The following is a 26,888-nucleotide window of genomic DNA, read 5'->3' on the forward strand; positions in this document are numbered from 1 at the left end:
CCCTCCTTGTGTCAGCAGGTTGATTCTGCATTTAGTTATTTACAGGAAGTCACAAAGAAAGTCAGATGACTGACAGCTTGACTTGGTGAATAATATGAAGGATTGAATATAAATAATGGATTAGTTGTTGCTTTTTGCCATGTTTATTTGGCCAAGTCGAAACTCACTGAATCCAGGAACTTGTGGCAGATCTCTTGCCCCTGATCCATGTTTTATTTCATGGAGGAATATCGAGTGTGTGACAAGACAAGGGAAGGGAGGGCGTTTTGGTCTGTTGCTGGAATGATGCAGTGTGATTCCCGTCCCTGCAGAGGGGTTACATATCTTAAAGAAGGGAAAGTGAAGACTTAATTGATAATATAAATAAGGACTCAAGCATCATGTTATGTTTCAGTTTCATTTTTTTATTCCACAGAGAAATCCGTCCGAATTTCACGTAAATGTTGATGACAATTTTACATTGCCTTCGCCGTTTCCCTTTTCTGTGAAGGGCTCGGCGTGATGTCGTCGCCTCAGGTTAGTGCTGTGTCTGCAGCCGCAGGAGTGTTCACGGAATCACTGTGTGCAAAGATTGGAAGAACACCAGTAAAGTGTTCAGCTTTAGAAAGCCAACTTCTGTTATTTGTGGTTCTGTGGTGATGTGTTCCAGTATGCAATAACCAGTTTGATTCATTGGCTTACAGGACATCAAATCAGAGGGGATTGTGGAGTAATACCTGAACTTGTAGTCTGAAGGGAGAATCAGACCTAATCTGTAGTCTCTTCTGCTTCTGGAGATTTGCTTTTCAAGGACCCTGGCTGAGAAGCTGTGATCGCTGCATATGTAGCCCGCGAACAGCAGCTTCCCTCTGATATACATCTATCACATGAGCATATAAAAAGTACTTTACACGTCTGAAAGTGGAAGAAAACGCCTCTGCAGTCCCCCACTGCAGTTATTTTTACCCTCCCCACATGTAAAAATGTTAAGCAGGGAGGGCTTTTTTTTTTTTTCTGCAGAGAAGTGGTTTACAAAAACGTTTCACAACAAAGGTCATACATCATGAGGTTATTTTTAAGCTTTAGATTTCAACACAGATTGGCGTTGATGCGACACCACATCCTGTTATTTGTAATGTATGTGCTTTCAGAGTTTCTGAGTAGGGCCTGCTGACCTACATTATTTAAGTGCTGACAGTGTGTCATGTGACTATAACTCAGACCTTTATGTTTGATAGTGAAGGACGTTAGCAAACGTCACTGAAGCAGTTGTCATTAGAGCTCCCTTTTGTATTTCCTACTTTTAATACTTTTAATACTTTTACAGGAATGTTTGGACATCAGGGGAAAGTAGTGGAGCGGTGCTTGTTGCTGCCACCCAGTGGGGACCATGAAGGCGTGCACTTTGCATAGCATGCAGCTTTTGGACAAGTCTGCAGTAGGTTTACTGACCAGGACCGTGCCGGGAGCAGCTCTGTGTCGCTGGCGCAGCAGGATGTTCTTGGATTCGTAGCAGGGATTCTCCATTTCTATTTCATACCTCACCACACGAAAAGAGTCCATCTGACACTGGATTTTAAGAAAAAAAAAATCAACCTGTTACTGAATCTGACTGGCTCTAAGCAACACTGTTTTTACCCTTGAAAATGTGCCTCAGTATCACTAACATAACTCTTATTTTGCCTAGATTCACACCTGAGTGCAAGGCGATGTTCTGTGTTTGTTCTTCCTCCTGTAAAGATACTCCAGCGAGTCCTGGCCAAGCGTTGCGTGCGTGTCGACAGGCTGACGTGGACAAGTCACACACACAACAAGGATCTGTTGACTCTGTGGAGGCTGGCCCATAATGAGAGCATCATACTCCAGGTCTGTCACTACCGGCATTAGTTTAGTGCTGCAGCAGCAGCTCCTCCGCTGCCCTTCCCCCAGCAGTGCCGCTCTGAGTAGATCCGGGCACACTGTGAGGGGGACAGAGGGGGGGAACGGTGCCACTGCAGGAAGGAGGGTGACGGCGGCCATCTGCAATTCGGGATTATTTGGAAGAAAAACTGACCTGGGAGACAGGGAATCTGATGTTTTATAAGGCTACTAAAACATGTAGCAATTGACTTTTTTCATCAAACTAGAGCGTCTGGTCTTACTCTGGTTTGATGCTCCCGTAAATCCGAAGGGGTCCTAGCTGCGTGAATCCACGTTCCTTCTTTTCAGGCTTTCTAGGTGTCCTGACAACAAACAGGTCAAAAAAAAGTTAAACTGTTCTTTAGTGTGCCTTTCAATAATGCAGCAAAGATCTAGTGCAAGTGTAGCACAAGTGAAGCACTGAAACTGCTCCGCAATGTGTTTCTGTTACTGCAGCTCAAGAATAACTAAAGCAGGTGCCGTTATAACTCGCTGGTTGAGCAGGTAATCCATACACTGTAAAGCAGTTTTTGTCCCCGCTGGCCTCTCGGCTAAGTCCATCATGAAAAATACATATTTTAAAATCTCAATGAGACTTTTACCTGGATAAATAAATAATATATATAAATTCTCTTTAGTGTGTTTACTTGGTTAAGTTATCCAGAGTAGAAACATCCAGATATCGCTGTATGTCACATCATTTTCACACATCCACTGGAGCACTGAGCCCTTCTAAATGTCGCCCAGTGGAGCTGTATGTCGGGAGGAAAATGTCCAACTCATTAAATGTTTTTCAAACTGCTACATCTTCAGGGTGAAGACTGTGTAATGTTTAATTTCATCTCTGTGAGAGTAGCGAAGGTATTTGCCCAGTGAATTTACAGAGCACCATCGGGTGCCATGTGTCCTGTTTCTAGCAGTTTTGGAAATCGACTGAAGAGCAAAATCTCCTGAAAATGTCAGAAAATGTCCTGACCTGATCCTCCTAACATAACATTGTTCAGAGTTTGTGTGTGGAAATGGCTTTAGCGTGCACCTAGGCAGGACAACGGGAAAGTCCGGCGCTCTTTCGGCTGATTGCGACAGGTGTCCGTGAAGCTCCCGAAACTCATCTCTGCTATCCTCCGGCTGGACAGGGTTAGCATTTACTCGTTCAGGTAGCTTCACAGAGGGCAGAGCAGCTGACTGTGCCTCTTTTCTCGGCCTGGTCCTCGGTGGGGCATCTGGCATCCGCTTTGAGCCAGGACACTTGATACCTGAAGGAGAGGAAGAGGTCACTCAGAAATGCACACAGATACAGAGTTGCACAGATGACCGTGAACAAGATCCTCATGGAACTATTCAATAATGTCGAGTTTGCAGGATAAAGTGATCCTGTAACTTTTTGCTTCATTGAACTATTCCAAGCAGCTCCGACCAGGTCAGGTTTTCTTGATGTTACAACCAGCTGTTGCAGTTTTATCACATGTGGGGAGAACAGGGTGAATGTCAGAGAAGCTAGAGAGGCTATGTTTGGAAGCTGTGAGCGTGTAAGTACCGACAGCCACACGATAACAGTCCAACCAATCTTCCACGGTTTTGTGTACTCTTTGCTGAAGCCTGATCAGTGTCCCGCTAGGATGACCTCCTCTTTTCCAGTGTGCTGACGACTCCTCCTGCCTCTTCCCTTCTCTCACCATCTGGAGAGCATCCCGAGAGCACACCGACTTCTGCCACACAACATTATGTGCGCATGGTAGATTATGTTATGTAAAGCATTTAGCTAGCTGCTCTATACACAGCAACCACCGACTATTTGTGCACAAACGCACTGGTGGCTATTAAGCTAACTGCTCCTCTTTATCTAATCAGCTGTTTGATTCACTGTTTGTGTCACTTTTCCACTCAGACACAATCATCTGATCATTAAAAGTGTCTTACATGTGTCAGTGGGGGATACAGGAGGTCTTGAGCAGCATCAGAAATAAACGTTTCCCGAGTCTTCAAATAAGACTGCAAATGCAGAACTGATATTACAGAGAAATATTTTAGCTTCCTCAATATCAAGGTGAAAAACAATGTAATCTTACTGTTTCCTTTGGCTGATTAAGGTGAGACCGAGCAGAAAGCGGAAGCTGGGCGGTTTCATTTTCACACCTGAAGGTGAGCACTGCAGACGTACCGCTGGACAGACTCACAGACACGTGATCAGAAATCTGCAGGAGACAAGCAAACACTTTTATCGGTTATTAGAAAATGAAAACCCTAAAGAACAGCAAAGTGGCATAAAGAGTTAGCAAGTCCTCCTGTCTTTGTCGCCTGAAACGATCCAATCTAAAGCAAAGAAACCCTGCAGACAATAAAATATGAATCTCTACGTCCTGTCAGAGACAGTTAGTGTTGCTGGGATTTATGCATGAGTAGGAAATCTACACCGTAGCTACATCGTAACCGCAAACCCCACTGAAACCCTACAAAGTGAGCTGATGTGCATGAGAGTGGATTATATATCCTGAACCCTAAAGTATAACATTGACAACAAAACTCCCCCATCATATTTTTATGATTTTTTTCCAAGTCTCTTGTGGTTATAGTACCATAACATATGATTTAGCATATGTAATTCCAAAGGCAAAAACCACAGGGACCAAAAATCATTTAGATAGTTTGCTAAAAAAAAATGTAATATTCATATTTATTTTCAACTTAGTAATTTTTTAAAGGTTTTTCAGATGTAAAAGCATTCTTGCCTAACAAAATGAGGAGTGCTGCATAAAATGTTTTTATTATTTCATTGAAATTCAATTTAAAAAAAATCAATCAGCTGCCTCCCCAGAAATATAAGTACACACTGTACTGCCAGTTCCTCCTGTGTGTCTCTGGCTACTTTTGCTCCGAATTTTTCAGTTTATTGATGAGAGAATAGCAACAACAACATCGAGAGGAGATTAATTCGTAGACCCCACCTGTATTGCAATCTTTTCCCTGTGATATGGCTTCCAACTCCACTCCTTAGTTTTGTTTCCGTAAATATCGCACACGAATCCACCGTTCTGGTCCCACAGTGCTGTGACGGCCGAGCTGCATTAACAGTTACAAAAGATTTAAAACAAACAGGCGAAGCATGTGCAACAGAATTTTGTTATACGTGTATTTTTACATGTTACTTCATATTTTTCAGTAAGAAAAAAAAAATGAAAAGAATGGAAGCCACCTGGCATGCACTCACCTGAGAGGACGCGTGACGGCCCCGCGCCCAAATGCTGTAATAGTCGCGAGGATGGTGGGAAATTGGCTGTCAGTGAACACATTGGTATAGAAGCCTCCGCAGGGCAGGCCTGAGTGACTCTGGCACACTGCCATGCAACCAGATGGGTAACTGAGGGGCCACAATTACAGGTCATAAGGTCAGCAGCAGTGACACATTTTCCATATGCCCAAATCCGCCTTTAATTCTGGACACTCATTAAAATTGAAATCTTTATGAATAAACATGATGAGAAAAAGATGATACTATATGAATGAGGAGCCATCGTTGATCCTGTAGTGCAGTTTTTGCCGGGCAGGATCCTGCTGTTTCACTTCTGGTATCTGTGGCATCCCGTTGACTAAAGAGGAAGGATGGTCCTTTCTTCTCCTGCGTGTCACGTTAGCCTTCGTATCCCCATAGTGACGGAGGATAAGCTGTTCGTTCGGATCCAGCTCAGTTGTTGGCAGTTTTCTACGTTAAAAAAAATACGGTTAAGTGTAAACGTTTTTGGACAAATGTGACTTTTGTCGTTTTCGTGTGAGTGTTCTTGACTGGGTTAGATGTTGTGAAGGGGTTTTTTTGAACCATGGAAATAAGCCGTCATCTTTTGGTGTTGTTCTATTTGTTGATTTTGCTACTCCTAAAGTTTTTGCTCCGTCTCTGATAGGTTTGTTTTTTCCCCATCTTCAGATGGCCTTTGCTTTTACTGACCTTTCTTTGGACCTCATATTGAGAATTTAAATGAAAAACTATCAAATGCAATTGCATCATTTGAAATCAACTCCAGATCTTTTATCTGCCCAATTAGTCATGAGATAAAGAGGGAATCGACCTCATTTGACCATCAAACAGTTCCAAACAGTTTATGTGCAACCTTTGTCAAACCCTTTGAAATAAAACTAAAAGTCAGCACTTCAACCACATATTGACTGTTTGATTTCAGATCCCCTGTGTTGTGTACAGAGGCAAAATTACAAATAAATGTGTCACTGTCCAAAAGCCTATGGACCTTAACGTATATTAAACAATGCATGTGAAAGTACTGAATTATATTGCTTTAACCAGATAAGGATTTCAGTAACTGATGACCAAATGTAAAATAGCCTGAAATTCAATCAAAATGGATTCATCAGATCAGCCGACCAACAGGATCTGATCATTTGGAAATGCAAATGCTATTAATGCAGAAACAGACGCTGACAACTCACTCTGGATCTTTTGCTCCCTGCAGTCTCTCCACCACCCACTGATACACACTGATCCTGTTCAGCACATCACTGGAGGCCTGATTAGGCTGAGCGATCAAACCTGCACACAAAACACACGACACAGCGGAGGCAGTGACAGAGTCATCTACGCAGTGCTGCAGCTGCATGTCATACCTGCATGTTTACACTTACTGGATGAGATGGAGGGAGTGGCTGCTGTGGAGCTGCGAGCTGTTTAAGAGCAAGAATGTGAAACTTAGTCTTAGAAGGATTATAATACAATTTCCAAGGAATTTCACGTAAATGCACTCCAAACTCAGAGTGCAATGCTCAGAGAAACTGCAAAAAGAAAACAAACAAACAAACAAACAAAAAAAAACAAGAGCTACATCTCAGTTTCTACATGCCTCACAAAAGAAGACTGAACAAGTATGGGCTGTTGGAAAGGTCCAATTGGGGGGGGGGATTAGATGGATACCTTCCTGGTATGTTATCTTCCCTTGTAGTGTTTTTATGGCCACAGAAATGTGCCTGAAATTATTTCTTTTACCTCTACTGCATCTTGGCTCGCTCTTTTTCACATGTGGGTTTAGTTTGGCTCGCGACTTTCTCCCTGTGAAACCAGCACTTCTTGCTGCGCACGGGTTCTCCTCTGCCGTTTCCTCCCGGCCGCTGGCTGACACCTGGCGGGGAGGTTGCTGCAGCTTCGGGGAGCCCACAGACTTCGGTAGCTTGTCAGTCAGTTTGGGACTTGAACGCAGCGCCCCTGCAGTCAGATCGTGCCAGGAGCAGTTCAGAATATTTACAACCCCGTGAGGAAGACGCCTCTCATCAGCCCACCTATGCTGCCAAAGCAGGCGAGCCAATTCATTTAATAACTGAGGCGCTGCTTGCTTGTATGCCTCGATCGAACCGTTCAGGGTTAAAGCAGACGATGTGCCAGGTTTATCGCCTTCTTCCTCCCTTCCCTCGTTCTCCTCCAGATTACTATGAGAAAATAAGACAGGTTATTTACAGTAAACCACGTTTCCTTCTCCTCCTCCTTTTTTCGGATGCTCCCACAGCAGATCATCTCTGTCAGAATGTGCAAGCCTCTAATTACCTTCGTATCCTGCCCTCGAATTGTGCTCCTCCATTTATCACACTCAAATGTAAAATGTTTCCTCGCTCTCCTTTAACTCGATTTCGTCCTGCTGGCTGCAGAGAGGCAAGTGGACGGTAAAAGTTGTGCTCTTTCTTTTAAACTACACAGTCAGCAAAACGCATCCTCACCTCACCTGATCAAAGAAATAAAAGGGCCCCCGTCTGCCTTCTGTCCCACCAGAAGAACTCATTTCCCGTTACAAAGGGAGAAATCCCCCACACTGTATCTCTTTGCAGCAAAGCAAAAGTAACCTAGCTGAGAAAAAGTGCTTCAAGATCAACATTTCACTCCAGCAAATACCCCCCTCTCCGTTCATGTTCTCGCCTTGTTGCTTGGATACGCACTTCTCGCGTTACGCACGTTAATGATCGACTCTGGGCATCAAATTGAATCTGTGACAGTGCAAACAACAATACGTTACTCTCAATAACAGATAAGGTGTCGAGCGTTTGGCAATGTGGACACACAAAGAGAAAGAAAGGGCGCGCAGGTTGATACTGAGGAGCTGCAGCAGTCAGGTGTGCGCTGGGCTGCCAGGTAACCTGAAACTCAGCCGCTGGACGATCGGAGAAAGTGATGAGTCCAGCACAGTGCAGCTTTTAAAGGCCACACACCGGGACAGGACTGTCACATACATCTGAGCATCACAGGAACTGTGAGTCCAAACAATGTAACTCTAAAAATCTGATGACGATTGAAACTTTATTTTTCTTTTTTCTTTTTTTTTTTGCTGCTTGGCGCACAGGAGGATCGTCTTCTTCTGTTCTGGTTAAGTTGTTGCATAGAGATCGTCTAATAGCTCGTTATTGGCTGAAGCTCCCTCCAGCACACTTTTCTGCTTTGACCACTGGAGGCTCCCAGCAGCTTATGCGTCACTTCGTCTCTTAGCCGCTGATCATGGCGGAGCTACAGTTCCAGGCTGAAGTGGAGCCTCAACTTCTCAATGGGGATGACTTGAACGAGGAAAGAGAAGAAGCGGACGCCTCGGAATCGGTAAAGAAAAAAAGAAGAAAGAAGAAGAGGAGCAGAACCACAGCGCCAGGTAAGGAGCGCATTTTGCGGTTAGAGGATCCTTTTAAAGAAAATAGCGCAAAAAAAAAAAAAAAAAATCCCCTTACTGCTCGGTGTTGTGCAGAGCATTAAGTGTACTGGACATGAGACTTTTTCAACCTGTCAGAGGGTATTCCTGTCCAGATGTCCCAACTCTCAGCGGCTGCTGCTGAAGCTGAGGGCGCTCATCTGGAAACGGGACAGACTCCGAAAATGAAATGTAACGTCAAAAATGGATTGGAAGCTGTCACTTGAAGATATGAGGGGAATAAATGTAACTTGCCCAGATTAAATATGTTTGATCCTATAATTCTCCACATAATCTGCGTGAAATTATGTAATAGACCCACAGTTGTAGTGCAATACGATGACATGTTGCCAGTTGCAGCATTACTGCTTCATCAGCAGTAAAATCCCAAAAGGTTAAGTTGCTGAAGCTGCCCTAAGTCAAGCGTGGTCCTCACAGCTCTGTCTATGAAGGGCTAAATGTCATAATGCTGCAAGCTGCATATGCCCTTGAGGATACTGACTTCTCAAGGCAAGAAATTATTCACACATCCTGCCAAGTTCAGATCATGGTAGATGCACTTTCTTGAATGGACTCTGAACCACAGATAATTTACTCCCTCTGTGTATGTGTGTGTGCGTGCATGCACGTGCATGTTCACCTGCACATGCATGCACGGCATTGTGTGACTTTGCAGCAGGGACAAGCGAGGCTGAGGGGGATAGAGACGCCGGAGGTGTTGGTGATGTGACAAAACAGTTGGAACAGCAAACGCTGGAGGACAAAGAAAGGGCCGAGGATGGAGAAGAAGGTATCTTCTTATTACAGCCGCCCACTATCAGCATCATTGTCTGCAGCGGTCATGCTGCTGGACTTCAAGTCCCAGAAAGTGCACTGTGAAATTCAGCTGATCATATCTGCAATGTGATATTTGATTTTCAGTAGCACTCCGGGAATTGTGCCCAAACGCCTGTCGATATTTCTCACTTTGCAAACTGTATTGAAACTAATGATGCTTTCAACAGATGGGGACGAGGGAGAGAACTCAGCTGGAAAAAAGAAGAGGAAGAAGAAGAAGAAGAAAGGATGTAAGCTATTTTTTTTCCCGTAGCGCACCAAAATGCACCAAGAATTTAAATTCTTCACTCAGCAAGAGGATTTTTCTTATTGTTTGTTCATTTAAAAAGCAAACACACGCATACTTAAGATATTAAGTAGATATGTAGCATTTGTTGATAGCATTGAAAGATCGTTCAGTAAAATCTTTGCGGTTGTGTATGAGCATCGGCGTGTATTCGAAAACAGACGTCACTGCGTTGAAAGCGCTTTGGAACACCAGATGATTGCAAACAGAGCACAACAGCAGTTTGTCTTTTTTAAATCCATGTCATTAGTCGTCAGTATTGCAACATGCAGTCGGACAAAACTGCATGTTGTTCAGACAGGACGATATGAATGACTTCCCCAGCACTGTAATTCTCTTTCTGTACCAGAATGCCAGGCATTGTTCTCTTAAAGTCAAAATATCAATGTCATGAGCACAAGGGCTCATAACTTCTTAACGTGTTTTATTTCCCCTCTCCTGCTGCTTTTTCCTCTGCTCCGCCTTTTCTGTATCTGGGCCACAGTGAAGGGACAGACTGACCCTCCCTCAGTCCCTATTTGTGAGCTGTATCCCAACGGAGACTTTCCAAAGGGAGAGGAGTGTGAATATCCCCCATCAAAAGACGGGTGTGTGTGACCTCTACGTTGTTCCTTCCGTCTTCCGTTGTGTGGCATTCCTACATTTAACTTAGGTCCCACTTTCCGCCTATCCATACAGGCTATAATATACTAATTGATCGTGTTTCCAGTAAAGATGTAAATCCATTCTCTTTTTTTTTTAGTATGTTTTGCTGCAGTTAAAAATATCAGCACTGTTTTCACCTGTGCAGTGTTTTTTTCAGGGAGCATGTGTCATAGCCTCATTACAAACATTTGTATAATGAGAAAATAATGAGTGCCTCCTCTCCGTGGTGCTCCCCTGCACCCACCCCCAGGCGCAGCGCAGCGTGGCGGACCACCAGCGAGGAGAAGCGGGCCCTGGACAGGGCTAACGAGGAAATGTGGAATGATTTCAGGCAGGCGGCCGAGGCACACCGGCAGGTCCGTGCGTATGTCATGAGCTGGATCAAACCAGGGATGACCATGATAGAGATCTGGTGAGAAACACGCTGATTTTTCTTTGAGAGTTATTGATATGGTCTGAGAAGATGAGAATGTGATTAAGACCTTGAAAGAAAGGGAGGATCTGCTCCCACCTTTTCTCCTCTGAATGTTTTACCTGGCTTCTCTCTAACATCTGCTGCCTCTTTGTGTTTCTTTCTGCTTCTGTCAGTGAGAAGCTGGAAGACTGCTCCAGGCGGCTCATCAAAGAAGATGGGTTAAAGGCGGGCCTGGCTTTCCCCACAGGCTGCTCCATCAACCACTGCGCAGCCCACTACACCCCAAACGCCGGAGACCCGACTGTGCTGCGCTACGACGACGTCTGCAAAATTGACTTTGGAACGCACATCAACGGTGAGAGCTCGCTAATAACTTTTTAAGTGCTTTTTCAAGTTACGGTCTCCCATTCCCCATTTGGCACGGTGGAGTGATGATTGCCTTATGATTCTGGCCGCCTGGAATAAACTGTTCTCATAAGTTAATTAACGTCCTCTTTTTCTGGATGAATACATGCTGAATGTTTCTGCAAAAAAAAAAAGTGTAAAAAAATGAAAATAATTAGCCGCTGCCGGCACTAACCAAACTGTTTGGTATTTTCAGGTCGAATAATAGACTGTGCCTTCACCGTCACTTTCAATCCAAAGTACGACCGACTGCTGGAGGCTGTGAGAGACGCAACCAACACTGGCATCAGGGTAATAGGGCCCGTCCTCCCATGCACCGTGCTTACACAAAGACTTATGAAAAAAAACGAGAATCATCAAACCAGATCACAGTTTAGGTTATAATTCATATCTAGTCTGAAATGCAACTGTGATAACGGGTGACGATAACTCTGAAATAACGGCACAAATCATAACGTACAGTGGCGTGTAATAATTCAGGGTGACATAAAATGTGCACGCTGTTGAATTCCTGCCAGCTGCAGGGGACACACGGTTAAAATCTGATGTAATCTTATAGTGAGAAAGCATAAAAGCAATCAAGTGTAAAATAGAAATGCATGGATATACAGCAACTGAACAGCGCATAACGCAAAAAAAACAATAATTTATATTTTTTTATTAAACATGTGGCTGGAAAAAGATGATGTCTCACTTAAATGTGACTACTTTGGTACCTGATGTTACCTGATGATGCTCAGACTGGATATATTAAAGGCTGTCAGTATACGATTCACTTATTCAGAGTTAGTTCCCCCTCAAAAATCAGAAAAAAAAAGAAGTGGGATGTGATTCTTACTCTCCAGACCTTCAGTGTGCGATGGATGGCGTGTTATTTACTGACGTGTGTGTGCAAACTCTGATCTGTCCCAGTTCGCCGGAATTGATGTGCGCCTGTGCGATGTTGGCGAGACCATTCAGGAGGTGATGGAGTCTTATGAAGTGGAGATAGATGGGAAAACATATCAAGGTAAAATAAAAATGATGCCATGCTTCATCCTTTTTAATCACGAACAAGGCTTAGAGCTGCTTCCTGTTTATGAAACCCTCTGTGTGCCGCTCTCTTGACAGTGAAGCCGGTAAGGAATCTCAACGGCCACTCTATTGGACAATACAGGATACACTCAGGGAAGACGGTCCCTATCGTAAAAGGTGGAGAAGCCACAAGGATGGAGGTTTGTACACCATTTACCACAGATTACACGTGGATTAGACTGTGGGGCCCAAATTAAAAAACTGCAGACCTCTTTTTTTTTTTTACTAAAGCGTTTGAAATTAAACCTTTTCCACCTGACTGACCTTGCGTGAATGCAAATGGACCCTTTTTAATTCTTAAGTGCAACTGGACGAACATGTGGCTGGTTAGGGTTACGACGGGGTCTGGAGAAATGTTCCAATTCGCCGCTTTAACAGCTTCTCGGTCACCCTCCTAAGCACCCTAATTACACTTTTTAATGGAATTAGCGGCCCCATCGAGTTGCAACACGTGTTAGCACACCAGCCACTCGTTTCAATCGTGGGCATCAAGAGTTCATTAACGGGGCCAAGGAGAAAGACGGCTTCGCATTATGCAGGGAACTAAAGTGAGCCTGTGCCTGGCTGCACAGCTGTGGTGCATGGCTGGGGTTTTATCTTGGACAGAAGTGGGCATTTTAATTGGGAAGTTGCTGCGTCAAGCCTTTCACCTGATGGTTCCAGGAGAGTTGAGGAGGGGTTGATGCTGATGTGGCAGCTTTGTGTATTGTATTTTTAGCTAAAGTGTGTTGGTGTAAAAGGGCAATTACCCTCTTTGTGATCAGAGAGTGGCAGCTGGGTGTGCCACGGGGACTGCTAGCACTTTGACTGATTATCGGTGCAGCGAGAAAGGGCGTCTCAGTGCTATCAGCTCGTACCACGGGGGACTCCGACAGCAGTCACGTGCTGATAGAGAAGCAAAGTCCAGTGAGATCCGACCAATCAACAGCTGAAAAGAGCACTACCGCCCTTTAATAGACTCCACACGAATATGTCATCGGCTGACAACTTGAGGTTTTTGTTAAATTTGCTCTCAGCCTCCCCTCCTCCCTCTAAAGTGCTTTTGTCCTATGAGTGCTCAATGACACCTGCCCTGCTCTAACAGTCTTTCATTTCTGCACTTTAAAGTCCTCGTCTCTTTTTGCTTCTTTTGCTGCTTCTCAGGAAGGTGAAGCTTATGCCATCGAGACATTTGGCAGCACTGGAAGAGGTGCTGTCCACGATGACATGGAGTGCTCGCATTACATGAAAAACTTCAACGTGGGACACGTGCCAATAAGGTTTCTGTTTTCACCTCATCGCCTCGTGCTTTATGTTTTTATACGGTGGCTTTCTTCAATCTCCAGTTTGTCACGTTTCTCTCACCTCTCTTTCCGTGTCGCCACCAACACCGCAGACTTCCGAGGGCTAAACATCTGCTGAACGTGATCAATGAGAATTTTGGCACTCTGGCATTCTGCCGCCGCTGGCTGGACCGCCTGGGAGAGAGCAAGTACCTCATGGCGTTGAAGAATCTGTGCGACCTTGGCATCATAGACCCGTACCCACCTCTCTGCGACATCAAGGGCAGCTACACCGCCCAGTATGAGCACACCATCCTACTCAGGCCCACATGCAAAGAGGTGGTGAGCCGGGGCGACGACTACTAAGCATGCGCCAAAATCCACAACGAACCAGGAGACGACAGACTTCTTCAGACTGACAGCAAATATGCAATATTTCTCTGACCTAAATTTCCAGTGCTTGAATACCTTTAGATAATTGTTTTAGCAAAAAAAAAAAAAAAAAGACTCTCATGAAGTTAGCTGAGATAGTTTTGTTTCATTTCTTTCTCTCTCTCCAAAGGATCAAGCCAATAGTAAAAAGGGCATATCTTTAACTGATTCAGCGTTGTCATTTTAGCTTTTTTTTGATGTGCTGCTTTTAGGTAATATGCAAAAGAGATTTATGCAAAAGAATCATGCAAAAAAAAGGAGGTTTAGGTGCTCGCACCTTGCCTGAACATGCTGTGCTTTATTGCCTTGTTAAGCTCATGTGAGGAAAACGGAACCGCTATCAAATATTTATACTTCTACATTTCTTTGCTTTATTTTAATTTGAGGCAGTTTTATAAGAAATAAATTGTTATAAATCTTGCATCCAATGCTGCATTCAAGTTCATGGAGCTCTCTGGCAGCTCTAGAGACATCACCGATACACAGCAGTTTTACAGTTTATTAGGAAGACTACTCCAATACCTAATGCAGGCTGTGCTGCAGTGCTGAAACCTGAGGAAAAACCTCCGTCTTAAGAAAGAGTTTGACCAAAAATAAACATTACAACAGTGAATGTTTATTGTTTCCACTTATATTGCTCCCTCTTTTCTTAGCTAGTAAGCAAAAATGTCAAATGATGTCAAACTTTAACCACGTACATGTGTATTTCTCTCTTTTAACCAACGGAGGGCGGTACTCAAACATGGGTTAAATATCAGTCAGCCACCTCTGCTGGTGAAGATGATGCAGTAAGGCACATCAGGCTGTTTATTCATAGCCTGGTGCTTCTGCATAATGTGACCGAGGAATGAAACCGATTTTTCCCAGAAGCATTAAGAATGAGCACACTGATGTTTAGTTTATGCAGTTTAGATGAAACAGAACGGACAGGACACAGAAACAGCGTTGCAAGCATCACGATGACGACAGAGCACATTCATTCACCCTAAAAAATAAAAAAAAATCACCACCTTGTCCTCTAAAAGAAAATTTCCAGCCCATTTCTCTTATTTTGGCAAAGTCTTTCAGACAAGGGCATGGGTGGTGATGCTATGGCTGAGGAATGCATCATGTCCCCTCATACAGTTTGTCCTTTCTCCTTGGAGACAGCAGACCAGGCCTATTCTTAACCGGGGGCTGGCTCTAAAGTGGCTTGTGGACTCCGGATCTGATACACTGTGATGTCCATTAATACCCCGGCTTTTAATACATATTTATTTTGAGGCAGCAGGAGTCACAGGCCAAAAAGAGAAGCATATGTTCAGAGAGCATTTGCAACACCCAAACACGCACCGCTTCCTGCAGGGCTGACTTAAGGGAGGTCTTGTCAAGCGAATCCTCCTCATGTGGAAGCAGGTCTTCCAAAGAAGGTGAAATCCTTTCGTAGCGAGCTGGCTATAAGAGCAAACAAATCCCAAGTGTTTTAGCCTGTTGTATGCAGAGAGGGTTTTGTTCTCATCAGTCAGCAGGGGGGCGAGTGGCCCAGAGTAAAGTGGAGCTGCTCAGATTTAAGCCGTCTGATTCCTTTAATGTTTTTTCATCCTCTCCCTTCATCCCGGAGTTACTTGTTCTGACTTGCACAGTCCCAGACTCACCACCAAGGACATCTAGCATATGTACTCTTCCACACACGCTGCCTGATGTTTACTCGTTCATGATTTATCGGCAATATCTGTGTGACGACACGGATCATTCAGTCTGTGCCTTTGCGAAATTTCAAAGTAAACAGTCTTCCATAAAGTGGATACAGCAGGACGCGACTGTTTTTTGGCTCGTGAGCTCCAACAGCGAGGAAATCGAGCCAGGAAATGAAGTATAATTGACTATTTAATATGCACTTCTTGCTGCTTTATAAATAATCTTGAAAGTTTTATGAGCTGAGGCACAGCATAACAGGAATACAATTCAGACAGCTTTGTGCGGATGAAGGTTTTTACGGTCTGCTTTGTTCTCTTTGATCCTACAGTGACTGTAGTCTGGAAGGTATCTGCTCTCACATGCTTATTTTTATCACAGGTTCACAACCTCAGTCCTATAGCTTTTTCCCCCTTTTGTTCTGAGACCATGGACCGTGGAAAAAAAGAAAAAGAAATAGGCAGCGGTTTCACTTTCATGTCCAAGTGAGGCCTAATTCAGACAGTCCTGCTGCCAGCTGCGTCCACTGCACTTCTCGGCGGTTCCCTACCAGTGGCCGCAGTGTTTTCTGAGGATGTGGAGGAGTTTGCGTCCGAGGCTTGCCTTCCAAGGTTTAACAAAGCTCTTGGTGTTAACAATAAGTCGGCCTTTCTTCCAGTCTTCATGACCAGCCACCACATACTCAGATCCTATATTGGAGAAGGGGAAAAAAAGCAATAATGTATTTCAGATCTGCTGAGAATGCCACTACAGCAGGGTGAAGAAAAAAGAGAAAAAAAATGACTATGGAAATGTACATCATTTAGCTATAACAAGTTAATTACCGCGCTTCCCTGGCTAGCTTAGCAGAAGCGATTATTGTGGAGTGTTAGACGTGAAATAGTCTCATAACAGAGAAGTGTGTCTAATCTTTTAGTTGTAAATGTCCAATTTAAATGAGTAATGCTTGGATGTTGGCACTCACTCAAAGCCTCTGTGAGAGGCGACAGGGATCTTTCACTCAAGAGTCGACTAATTATACACTTCTGCATCGTGAGCAATAAAGTTTCTCATTGGAGCCGGCTGCAGCTGACCTGGGTTGAGGATGGGGCAGGTACAGCCGTGGGTGGTCCAGGACTCTGGGTAAAGGGTAACACTTCCCCTCTGGATCTTCATCTGAGGGTTCTGATACAACACCTTCTTGACCTTGACCTTCACCTCTGCGTGAGAGCCTTTGTCGTGGGCTGACATCACCTTTGCCACCAGTACTGCCAAGGCAAGAAAACAACCAAAAGAAGTAAACAAATAATAACCATGTGAGAAACATTCTAATCGTTTAGAATATAAGCGTTGACTAATAGTAGTACTAATAAGACTCTAATTAGAATTTTCTAATGTGTTTTTTGGCTCTGAAGGAACATTTCCTCACATTTATGAAAATATGTTCTTTTTAAGGCATGTAATTTAAGATATGGGGTGGTACCTGTGGTCAGTCAGATGTGACATAAGCATGAAATGTTTAACCTGCTAGCTCCGTAGACAAAGTCCACACGATGTCCAATTTTACTGATTTGCATGGTGTCTTGCATCAAAGGTGAAGGTAATTATCTAGTGAATTCCCCCCTGAGCCATCGGGTGTCATATGTCCTGCCTTCTGCACATTCTTTCCAGGTAGCAGCCTCACCTAACCCAAACTGATCACTTCAAGTCAGGAGAGCACGTCTGAAGCGGACTTTGTCCTGTTGTGTGCTCCCTGTGAGACAGGACCTGATTATCTTGACACTGTCCACAGGTCATGTGCAAAAATGATTTAAAATATGAGACCCTAACCCTATCCTGGCCTCAAGACATCAAGCATTTCATTATAAATCATTCAGATTGTTAAGATTGACTCTCACAGGTTTACAATAAATGTAAACATTTTTTTTTACCATAGTCAAACTCTGCAGCACAGAAGAGTTTAGGGTTGCCAAGGGTTACCTCTATGCATTCACATTTCTCTGGAAAATGAAAGTCAAACAGATAACAAGATTAATACACATAATTTCACCGTGAAGTATAGATTGTTAGATGAAAGCAGCCTTATTTGCATCTATGTGGGCCGATGAGCACGCAGAGTGTTTGGCGTGATGTGACCTGTGACTCACCGGAGTGGTGCAGTGCAGAGAAAAGCTCCTCTACCCTAAAGAGTGCCGTCTCACTATATTTGCTGCTGTGTCCCATGTGGCCACTGGCTGTATAGAAGACCTCCACATCTGAGCTGTGCCGCAGAGGTAAAACCAGTCAGAGCCAGTTAATAACCCAGTATGCTCTCAAACTCCCCAGCATAAATCACCTGATTTATTTCCATTAATACATATGGTTGAGTCTTGGCTCTTACCCAGAAATGCAGTCACCAGTGTAGGGGTCACAGTCCCCCGTGCAGTCACACGGACGGCAGCCGTATTCATTAAGCCCCCAGTATCCCGTCATGCAGCTGTCACAGTAGGAGCCTCCGACACCGGGCTTACAAGTGCACTCCCCGGTGTTAGGGTTGCAGAGAGTGCTGCCACCTGAGTGGACTGAGCCGACAGGGTGGCAAGAACAGGCTGTGCAGGAGAGAGTGACAGAACAAGAGAACTGCGTGTTAACATCTCTGTAGCAAACACTTCTGAACTTCCACATCAGCTGTATTTTATCATTGCACTCGTTACAAGCGACAAGTCGGAAGTATGTTATGTAGTCAGTGTGCTTTGAGCAGATGCAGCAAAAACAAACAGTGAAGGACTCCCTCGGCTCGCTGTCTGAAGGCTCGTTGACATGACAGATTGATTTTTTTTTTTCATTTCTAGTTTGTGTAAGAAAGAATGTTGCAGAATGCTTGGAAGGATGGAAGGGCAACAATGGGGAAAAACGTGGAGACATTCCTCCACTGTTTGCAATTACAGCCACACTCTGAAACCTCGAATGCAACTTAAGCAAGAATTACAGAGACTCCTGTTAAGGAGCGGGCTGGAAGTCTGCTTTGTGTCTCATCAGTGACTTAGGAAGGTGCTGGAGCAAAATCCCCTTATCAAGGAGATCAATGTGCTTTAATCCAGAGGGTAAAAAAGAAAAATCAAAACCCTCCAAATAGCAAATTCTGCAACTCTTAGTTGGACTTTTCAGCTGGCGTTGCTCCAAATAGAGTTTAAAGTTTTGGTTTAAGGCCAAAAAACAAAGACACACTGTGGGGTCTTACCTTTGCAGGAGTCAGGTGCCATTTTTGGTCGGCTGGGATCTCTGTAAAAGCCCTTCTTACAGCTCTGGCAGTGACGGCCCTCCGTGTTGTGGCGGCAGTCGTCGCACACCCCGCCACGCCGTCGCCCCGTTGCGAGCCACAGCCCTCGACTGAAGTGACAGCTCCTGGCGTGGCTGTTACACTTGCACTCTTTGTTCAGACGAGCGTGGGAAAAGAAAAGAAACATTCAAGTGTGACGCTTTAATCAGCTCACCTCTCAACTTTGAACCCCAGTGACACTCTTTAAGCGGTGCATCAGCATCTAAAAGGTGTGCGTGTGATTTATGACGCTAAATTAATTTTCCCGATAAGCCAACGAGCCGCGTGTCCTACGATGCATCTCACTCTCTCGCCCCATCACTCACTCTGACACTCGTGCGCCGTCCCCGTGATGCCGTTGGCGGCCTGCCAGGGTTGATCGTTGTAGAGAGGTGCGCAGCGCTCGCAGTGCTCGCCGGCCGTGTTATGTCTGCAGGCACACTTGCCGTGGACCTGCCGGACAAACGCACCAGACAGTGAGAATTTAACAGTTATTGAGCGTTTTATTGTATCTGCATGCACTAAAGGAACATCGCTTAGAGATCAGTTATGACTTCATGTGTCATGTGACCAATTTGAAATTGTTAATTTAGCTGTTTATAGTTAATTATACACAATAATAGCCATTTTAAATAAATGTGTATTTTGGAGTCATTGTTGATCCATTTTCTAAAATTGATGCTGCACATAAACAACCATGCACATTGTAATAAGCACCTAATGTACTTATAACCAACCTCCTTCTTAAGTATCGCAACATAGTGGCATCTAAATGCACGCTGACAGTGTTTACACACTGTGCAACATGTCTACACCTCTTAGGCTGTGTTGGCAATAAACTATTGTTTCTATTCTCCACTTACAGTTAAGAGAATAACATGACTGAGACTATGGGCTGTTAAAGTATTAGGCCGAATACCATAATTAAGGTTTCCACCCCCTTAAATCCCTGTAATGGTAGGTAAAGCTGTGGCTTAATATTCAGTCTTCACTGCAGCCCTCCACTTCAGCAGCACATACCAGCACACAGCTGGGTAACGAGGGAGTGGTGGGAACAAAACCCCAAACCCAAACCACATCACAAACCTCGAGACAAACTGGGGGCATCAGCAGATTTCAACGTGACACAACATTTGAGTACATTCTCACAACGGGGCATTTTTGTTAGTGGGTTGTCATGTACCTGCAAACCGTTTCACAAACTCAAGCTCAATGAGTGCTCACCATGTTGCTGATGTTCTGTGTGCCAGAAAGGTGGGCACGGGCCGGTTCGCAGTGGTCGGCGTGTCCATTGCAAAGGCAGCTGCCTTTGACTATAAAATCATAGATGGCGTAATGATCCGTGGGGAGGGCAGAGGCACCAGGATGCTTGGCCTGGCAGGGGCACGGCTGAATCTGCAGCAGACGGACTCTCAGGTTGGTGACCATGAGCTGGTCCTGAGCAGCCGGGCCATAGGGATCCACTGAGTGCCAGGGTGACAAGGCTCGGTAGATCACCTGGAGGATGAAGGGCAGCACATGTGAAAACCTCCAAAAACCTCTCTAACAAGTATTAAAAAAACAATCTTAGATGCACTGACGGATCATGACCAAACATAAATTAAGTTTGTAAAAGCAGGCACCAGCCTGGATTTCCTCACACGCTTGTGCTACAGCTGCTGTTACAGCAATACATGAGTAGCTTAAATGTGAACATCAGTGTATGGTTCTTCTTCTCCCTCGTTACATTTTGTTAAATGTTGATTGTTTAGACGAATAATCTCAGCCCGCCTCTGAATTCTAAGAACAGGGATGAAAACTGTGAGTCACACAGAGGAGAAGGAAGTTATCACAGGCTCAAAACATTCACTTTTAATATCTATGGACCAAGTCTGTGTATAAAATACACTATATACTACAATATCCTCTCCAAATGGCCTTTCCTTTCCAGCCCATATAGATTATTTTTAAACATGTTGATCCAACTGGAAGTGAATTATATGTTTTTCTGGAAGCATACTTGAATTTTGTCACTTTTCCTTCAAAACCCACACAGTCACCTGCTGTTTAAACCGTCTGTTTGCAAGGGGCACGCTTGCAGAAACCATTTGAGGGAGTGGAACTAAAGGACAGCAAACAAACTGAGAGCTCGCACCGAGGCCCAGCATGAGACAATGAGAACTCTAGAGAACCTCAAGAATAGAAATATGAAGCTGAAAATGAGGGAGTGATTACTTTGCTAAGGTTTGTACAAGTCATGAGCATGAGAGAGACTTGTTGCTGTGTCAGAATGGTTGTGCAACACTGTGGCACCACGCACTTGGTAAATATACAGAATCTGATGTGCAATCTGAAAAGGCTGATTTATAAGGAGCACGTTTTACTTCATCTCTTTACCAAAAACAAACAACAACAAAAAACAAGGTTGACTCTAAATATTCATTTCAACAATTAACATTTCAGGGCTTCTTTGAGTGTTAGCAGAAGAAGGGACGCTAATTATAAAGGATGAGAAGCAGAGCTCACATACTGGCAACACACACACTTCAGGCAAATGCACTGCAATTATGAGATCAGCCATATTCATTGTGTTATCCAACCAGAACCTCCCAACATGTTCTTAGGCAAATTTAGAGCAAAACAAATCTTTACTCTGTCCAGCGAGAGTCGATCTGTGAATGAAACATAGCTGGTGGTAAGGCAGCATATGGCTTGTGTGTGTAAAAAAAAAAAGTGTCAAAATGAACTCTGATATTGTAGCTGTGCATATCACAGCAGCTTGAGGCCTTGAAGGCACGGCCCATGAGAGGGAGATTAGTTTACAAAGCTTGGTCAACTGTTTGGTTGGTAGTTTGTGTGATAGCAGCTAATAAAGTGCCAATAAATAAATCACAAAGGTGAAGCAGTTGCTGTGAAGTGCTGGGATGTCTGGCAGCACTGATGTGATCACTGCCATATCTCAGAAATGACACTCCAGATCTGCCCTCCAGATCTCTGTCAGAGCTACAGTACATCACTCTTCTCCCCTTTTCAAGGCTTATTTCAAAATGATTCGACTTCAGATGACTTGTTTGATTAGATATGTAAATCCGAAACGTTCCATAACTCCATAAGCACATAACTCAGATTTCAGGACAACACTCACCTCTCCTCTGCTACAAGGATAAGCTCCTGAATACTTGGAGGTGCAAGTTGCCCCACCCTCGCCAACTGGTGACCCCTCCACCAGGCCAAACGTCTCGTCGCAGTTTCTGGCAAAATATCTGAGGGTCTTCCATGTGCGTCCACGGTCCTGGGAGCGCTCCAGCACCATGGCAGCAGGGCGTGGGGAGCGGAACACCAGGATCAAATGGGTGAAGAGGAACTCCGTCTCCAGATCCAGCTGGAGCGTCTCCTCCTTTACCCCCTCCGCAGATTGCCACCAGGTGTCAGGGTGGCGGAAAGAGGAGTCGCTCATGGCAGATGGAGGGTGCTCCTGGCTGGGGATGGCAGAGTTACACCGGCTGCACGTTGCCGCCGAGCAAGACCCCCTGCTGCTGCGGGGGGCGGAGGTCTGTCTGTAGAAGCAGAAGGGCTCCGAGGAGTTGAAGCCGCACACCGACCGAGTGCTCAGCACTCTACCCAGGGCCAAGTTGCCCATGCGGGGGTTGCAGGCTCGTCCAGAGCAGCGGTGATCCCTGGCTTTAGACGTTACTGGGGAGAGAAAGTGTGTGTTTACTTTTGGGATATTAGTAATTGGAGATCCAGCTAGCATTTTCCAACAGTTAAACAACTTTCTTAAATGACACTGAAAAGAAACACCAAGCAGGTTCATACTCACCGGCTAACAGAGGAGAGGATGCGCTCACCGGGAAAATGAGCAGCAGAATCCACAGCCTCATCCTGACTGCGCTGTAAGTCTGCATAAGGTAAAACAAGGCAAGAAGGCGCATTCAAGTGCTTTATCTAAGGATGCCCATTTGCTAATAACGTCCTCTTTCCCTGTTATAAAACTGCTACAACAGACATTTAGAAATGCTGAGTTTAATTCCGCCTTTTGTCGTGTTTAAATCCTCTGCAGGCTTAGCTTGGACTACTTCATCCCAATCCTCGGCACGCATTATTCTTCAATTATTTCCACTCCACCCCTCAGGATTCAACTTTGCTGTGGAGAGTTTTCATTGACATTTGGGAATATGAAGAGATTAGCACCGCCCTCTTCTGGTCTTTTCCAGACCACTCCCACTCCCACTAAAATCTGAAAACACCAAAAGTATTCCGGGAAGACCTTATGACGTAAACGCTTTAAAGATGATAGTGTTGGAAAAAATGATGAAGCGAGGTGATTATACTGAAATATACAGGCTTCTATTTTTACTTCTAATAATCATCCAACACAGTTCTAATAATCTTTTCTTTTTTTATTTGTGTGCTCTATTTGTTTTCATTTTTAATTTTATAATATGAAGTTGGTTGTAATGATCCTCAGTGCAAACACATTAGCTTATCCTATAAAGAGAATACACAGCAAGTAAAATGAGACAGAGGGCACCATGGCTGTAGCTAAAGGGAAGGGTATGAGGTGGCACTATAAACTGTAAATCAAAGAAGGGAGTAGCCATCATGACATCACTGACTGGTCAGTGTAGTCCAGTGTTGGGATAGTTAGCCCCCCCAAAAAGTAATGCATTGCACATTCCTTTATTTTGCCCTGGAGGAAATAAACTGTTACACTACTCGTCATTTTACTTTTCCGTGTCCCTGTCATGTCCTGAAATGCCTCATCAGTTCACAATATAAAACTTAGGTTAAAGTCCCTATCGTCCTGAGCACATATAAACACACACACACACACACACACATACATATATATATATATATATATATATATATATATATATATATATATATATATATATATATATATATATATATATATATATATATACCGACCAATAACCTGCCTCAGTACTACATGGAAGCTCCTGTCAGGCATCATATCGGCTAAGATGAACAGGCACATGGGTCAATACATGAGCGGGACACAGAAAGGAATTGGCAAGAATACCAGAGGCGCAAAACACCAGCTACTGGTAGACAGAACAGTCAGCCGAGACTGCAAGACCAGACTGACCAACCTGTGCACTGCCTGGATTGATTACAAGAAGGCCTATGACTCAATGCCCCACAGCTGAATACTGGAATGCCTAGAATTGTACAAGATCAATGGGACCCTAAGAGCCTTCATCAGGAACTCAATGGGGATGTGGCGTACAACACTAGAGGCCAACTCCAAGCCCATAGCACAAGTCACCATCAAGTGCGGGATCTACCAAGGAGATGCTCTGTCCCCACTGCTGTTCTGCATAGGCCTGAACCCCCTCAGTGAGATCATTAACAAGACTGGCTACGGATACCGACTACGGAACGGAGCAGTTGTCAGCCACCTCCTGTACATGGATGACATCAAGCTGTATGCCAAGAGTGAACGAGACATCGATTCACTGATCCACACTACCAGGCTATACAGCAATGACATTGGAATGTCGTTCGGACTGGAGAAGTGTAGTCGGATGGTAACAAAGAGAGGGAAGGTAGTCAGAACTGAGGGGATTGAACTACCAGAAGGACACATTGCAGACATAGAGGACAGTTACAAGTACCTGGGGATCCCGCAGGCGAATGGGAACCATGAAGAGGCCGCTAGAAAAGCTGCAACCACCAAGTACCTGCAGAGGGTCAGGCAAGTCCTGAGGAGTCAGCTGAATGGTAAGAACAAGATCCGGGCCATCAACACGTACGCCCTGCCCGTGATCAGGTACCCTGCTGGGGTAATAGGCTGGCCAGAGGAGATAGAAGCCACTGACATAAAGACAAGAAAGCTCCTTACCATGCATGGAGGGTTTCACCCCAAGTCCAGCACCCTGAGGCTGTACGCTAAGAGGAAGGAAGGGGGCCGGGGACTGGTGAGTGTCAGCACCACAGTCCAGGATGAGACAACGAACATCCAAGAATACATTGGGAAGATGGCCCCAACTGACCGAGTGCTCAGTGAATACCTCAGGCAGCAGAAACCCAAGAAAGAGGAGGGAGACGAGGAACCATCATGGAAGGACAGGCCCCTGCACGGTATGTACCACCGGCAGATAGAGGAGGTGGCTGATATCCAGAAATCCTACCAGTGGCTGGACAAAGCTGGACTGAAAGACAGCACAGAGGCACTAATCATGGCAGCACAAGAACAAGCTCTGAGTACAAGATCCATAGAGGCTGGGGTCTATCACACCAGGCAAGACCCCAGGTGCAGGCTGTGTAAAGATGCCACAGAGACAATCCAGCACATAACAGCAGGGTGCAAGATGCTAGCAGGCAAGGCATACATGGAATGCCATAACCAAGTGGCCGGCATAGTGTACAGGAACATCTGTGCCGAGTATAACCTGGAAGTCCCGAGGTCAAAATGGGAGATGCCCCCAAGGGTGGTGGAGAATGACCGAGCTAAGATCCTGTGGGACTTCCAGATACAGACGGACAAAATGGTGGTGGCTAACCAACCGGACATAGTGGTGGTAGACAAACAGAAGAAGACGGCCGTAGTGATCGATGTAGCGGTTCCGAATGACAGCAATATCAGGAAGAAGGAACACGAGAAGCTGGAGAAATACCAAGGGCTCAGAGAAGAGCTCGAGAGGATGTGGAGGGTGAAGGTAACGGTGGTCCCCGTGGTAATCGGAGCACTAGGTGCGGTGACTCCCAAGCTAGGCGAGTGGCTCCAGCAGATCCCGGGAACAACATCGGAGATCTCTGTCCAGAAGAGCGCAGTCCTGGGAACAGCTAAGATACTGCGCAGGACCCTCAAGCTCCCAGGCCTCTGGTAGAGGACCCGAGCTTGAAGGATAAACCGCCCGCAGGGGCGTGCTGGGTGTTTTTTTATATATACAGTGGGGCAAAAAAGTATTTAGTCAGCCACCGATTGTGCAAGTTCCCCCACTTAAAATGATGACAGAGGTCAGTAATTTGCACCAGAGGTACACTTCAACTGTGAGAGATAGAATGTGAAAAAAAAATCCATGAATCCACATGGTAGGATTTGTAAAGAATTTATTCGTAAATCAGGGTGGAAAATAAGTATTTGGTCACCTCAAACAAGGAAAATCTCTGGCTCTCACAGACCTGTAACGTCTTCTGTAAGAAGCTTTTCTGTCCCCCACTCGTTACCTGTATGAATGGCACCTGTTTGAACTCATCATCTGTATAAAAGACACCTGTCCACAGCCTCAAACAGTCAGACTCCAAACTCCGCCATGGCCAAGACCAAAGAGCTTTCGAAGGACACCAGGAAAAGTATTGTAGACCTGCACCAGACTGGGAAGAGTGAATCTACAATAGGCAAGCAGCTTGGTGTGAAAAAATCAACTGTGGGAGCAATCATCAGAAAATGGAAGACATACAAGACCACTGATAATCTCCCTCGATCTGGGGCTCCACGCAAGATCTCATCCCGTGGGGTCAAAATGATCATGAGAACGGTGAGCAAAGATCCCAGAACCACACGGGGGGACCTGGTGAATGACCTGCAGAGAGCTGGGACCAAAGTAACAAAGGTCACCATCAGTAACACACTACAACGGCAGGGAATCAAATCCCGCAGTGCCAGACGTGTTCCGCTGCTGAAGCCAGTGCATGTCCAGGCCCGTCTGAAGTTTGCCAGAGAGCACATGGATGATACAGCAGAGGATTGGGAGAATGTCATGTGGTCAGATGAAACCAAAGTAGAACTTTTTGGTATAAACTCAACTCGTCGTGTTTGGAGGAAGAAGAATACTGAGTTGCATCCCAAGAACACCATACCTACTGTGAAGCATGGGGGTGGAAACATCATGCTATGGGGCTGTTTTTCTGCCAAGGGGACAGGACGACTGATCCGTGTTAAGGACAGAATGAATGGGGCCACGTATCGTGAGATTTTGAGCCAAAACCTCCTTCCATCAGTGAGAACTTTGAAGATGAAACGAGGCTGGGTCTTCCAACATGACAATGATCCAAAACACACCGCCCGGGCAACAAAGGAGTGGCTCCATAAGAA

The 26,888-nt window shown here is 44.9% G+C and overlaps 3 protein-coding genes across 5 annotated transcripts; 1 reads left to right on the forward strand and 2 right to left on the reverse strand.

Moving 5' to 3' along the window:
- Positions 1 to 328: 328 nt before the first annotated feature.
- Positions 329 to 7,801, reverse strand: LOC146569918 (uncharacterized protein C3orf20-like). 2 transcript variants are annotated; one of them, XM_085282601.1, is made up of 17 exons: positions 7,593 to 7,801; positions 7,418 to 7,512; positions 6,866 to 7,302; positions 6,490 to 6,546; positions 6,316 to 6,415; positions 5,372 to 5,578; positions 5,087 to 5,236; positions 4,824 to 4,938; positions 3,948 to 4,073; positions 3,799 to 3,870; positions 3,416 to 3,587; positions 2,915 to 3,134; positions 2,121 to 2,201; positions 1,675 to 2,032; positions 1,432 to 1,548; positions 717 to 859; positions 329 to 558 (listed from the first exon to the last, which is right to left on the reverse strand). In XM_085282601.1, the coding sequence occupies exons 1-17, from the start codon at positions 7,647 to 7,649 to the stop codon at positions 513 to 515; spliced, it is 2,553 nt and encodes an 850-aa protein (XP_085138727.1). In that variant the 5' UTR covers positions 7,650 to 7,801; the 3' UTR covers positions 329 to 512. The 2 variants fall into 2 exon arrangements, with proteins under 2 accessions (XP_085138727.1, XP_085138726.1); XM_085282600.1 differs by having other exon boundaries at positions 329 to 859; positions 6,508 to 6,546.
- Positions 7,802 to 7,844: 43 nt separating this feature from the next.
- Positions 7,845 to 14,314, forward strand: LOC146569919 (methionine aminopeptidase 2-like). The gene is made up of 11 exons (XM_085282604.1): positions 7,845 to 8,501; positions 9,214 to 9,327; positions 9,542 to 9,604; positions 10,145 to 10,247; positions 10,556 to 10,717; positions 10,894 to 11,075; positions 11,322 to 11,416; positions 12,038 to 12,134; positions 12,236 to 12,339; positions 13,343 to 13,458; positions 13,575 to 14,314. Exons 1-11 carry the CDS (start codon positions 8,357 to 8,359, stop codon positions 13,825 to 13,827), a joined length of 1,434 nt encoding a protein of 477 aa, XP_085138730.1. The 5' UTR covers positions 7,845 to 8,356; the 3' UTR covers positions 13,828 to 14,314.
- On the reverse strand, positions 14,269 to 22,946 carry LOC146569920 (netrin-4-like). 2 transcript variants are annotated; one of them, XM_085282602.1, is made up of 10 exons: positions 22,644 to 22,946; positions 21,969 to 22,516; positions 20,069 to 20,341; positions 19,171 to 19,297; positions 18,767 to 18,955; positions 17,927 to 18,134; positions 17,694 to 17,806; positions 17,478 to 17,546; positions 16,641 to 16,814; positions 14,269 to 16,256 (listed from the first exon to the last, which is right to left on the reverse strand). In XM_085282602.1, the coding sequence occupies exons 1-10, from the start codon at positions 22,753 to 22,755 to the stop codon at positions 16,114 to 16,116; spliced, it is 1,956 nt and encodes a 651-aa protein (XP_085138728.1). In that variant the 5' UTR covers positions 22,756 to 22,946; the 3' UTR covers positions 14,269 to 16,113. The 2 variants fall into 2 exon arrangements, with proteins under 2 accessions (XP_085138728.1, XP_085138729.1); XM_085282603.1 differs by having other exon boundaries at positions 16,222 to 16,256; positions 16,532 to 16,814.
- Between the last annotated feature and the right edge of the window lie 3,942 nt (positions 22,947 to 26,888).

The sequence above is a fragment of the Mchenga conophoros genome, linkage group LG7 (genome assembly GCF_057382185.1).
Source record: "Mchenga conophoros isolate Kocher_MC1m ecotype Shallow Benthic linkage group LG7, M_conophoros_male_GT1.1, whole genome shotgun sequence".
In the NCBI taxonomy this organism is placed as follows: Eukaryota; Metazoa; Chordata; class Actinopteri; order Cichliformes; family Cichlidae; genus Mchenga; species Mchenga conophoros.

Bases quoted from the DNA above. Each gene is read 5' to 3' on its own strand.
- LOC146569918 (XM_085282600.1), bottom strand. From the start codon at position 7,649: ATGAGTTCTTCTGGTGGGACAGAAGGCAGACGGGGGCCCTTTTATTTC. The intron at 5,237-5,371 runs GTATCATCTTTT...GTGGCCCCTCAG, and splicing joins GATGGCTCCTCATTCATATA to TTACCCATCTGGTTGCATGG. The intron at 3,135-3,415 runs GTACTTACACGC...CCTCTCCTTCAG, and splicing joins CTGTTATCGTGTGGCTGTCG to GTATCAAGTGTCCTGGCTCA.
- LOC146569919 (XM_085282604.1), top strand. From the start codon at position 8,357: ATGGCGGAGCTACAGTTCCAGGCTGAAGTGGAGCCTCAACTTCTCAAT. The intron at 9,328-9,541 runs GTATCTTCTTAT...TGCTTTCAACAG, and splicing joins GGCCGAGGATGGAGAAGAAG to ATGGGGACGAGGGAGAGAAC. The intron at 12,135-12,235 runs GTAAAATAAAAA...CTCTCTTGACAG, and splicing joins AGATGGGAAAACATATCAAG to TGAAGCCGGTAAGGAATCTC.
- LOC146569920 (XM_085282602.1), bottom strand. From the start codon at position 22,755: ATGCGCCTTCTTGCCTTGTTTTACCTTATGCAGACTTACAGCGCAGTC. The intron at 22,517-22,643 runs GTGAGTATGAAC...TTCTCTCCCCAG, and splicing joins ATCCTCTCCTCTGTTAGCCG to TAACGTCTAAAGCCAGGGAT. The intron at 16,815-17,477 runs GTAAAAAAAAAT...TTGCCTTGGCAG, and splicing joins TGCTGCAGAGTTTGACTATG to TACTGGTGGCAAAGGTGATG.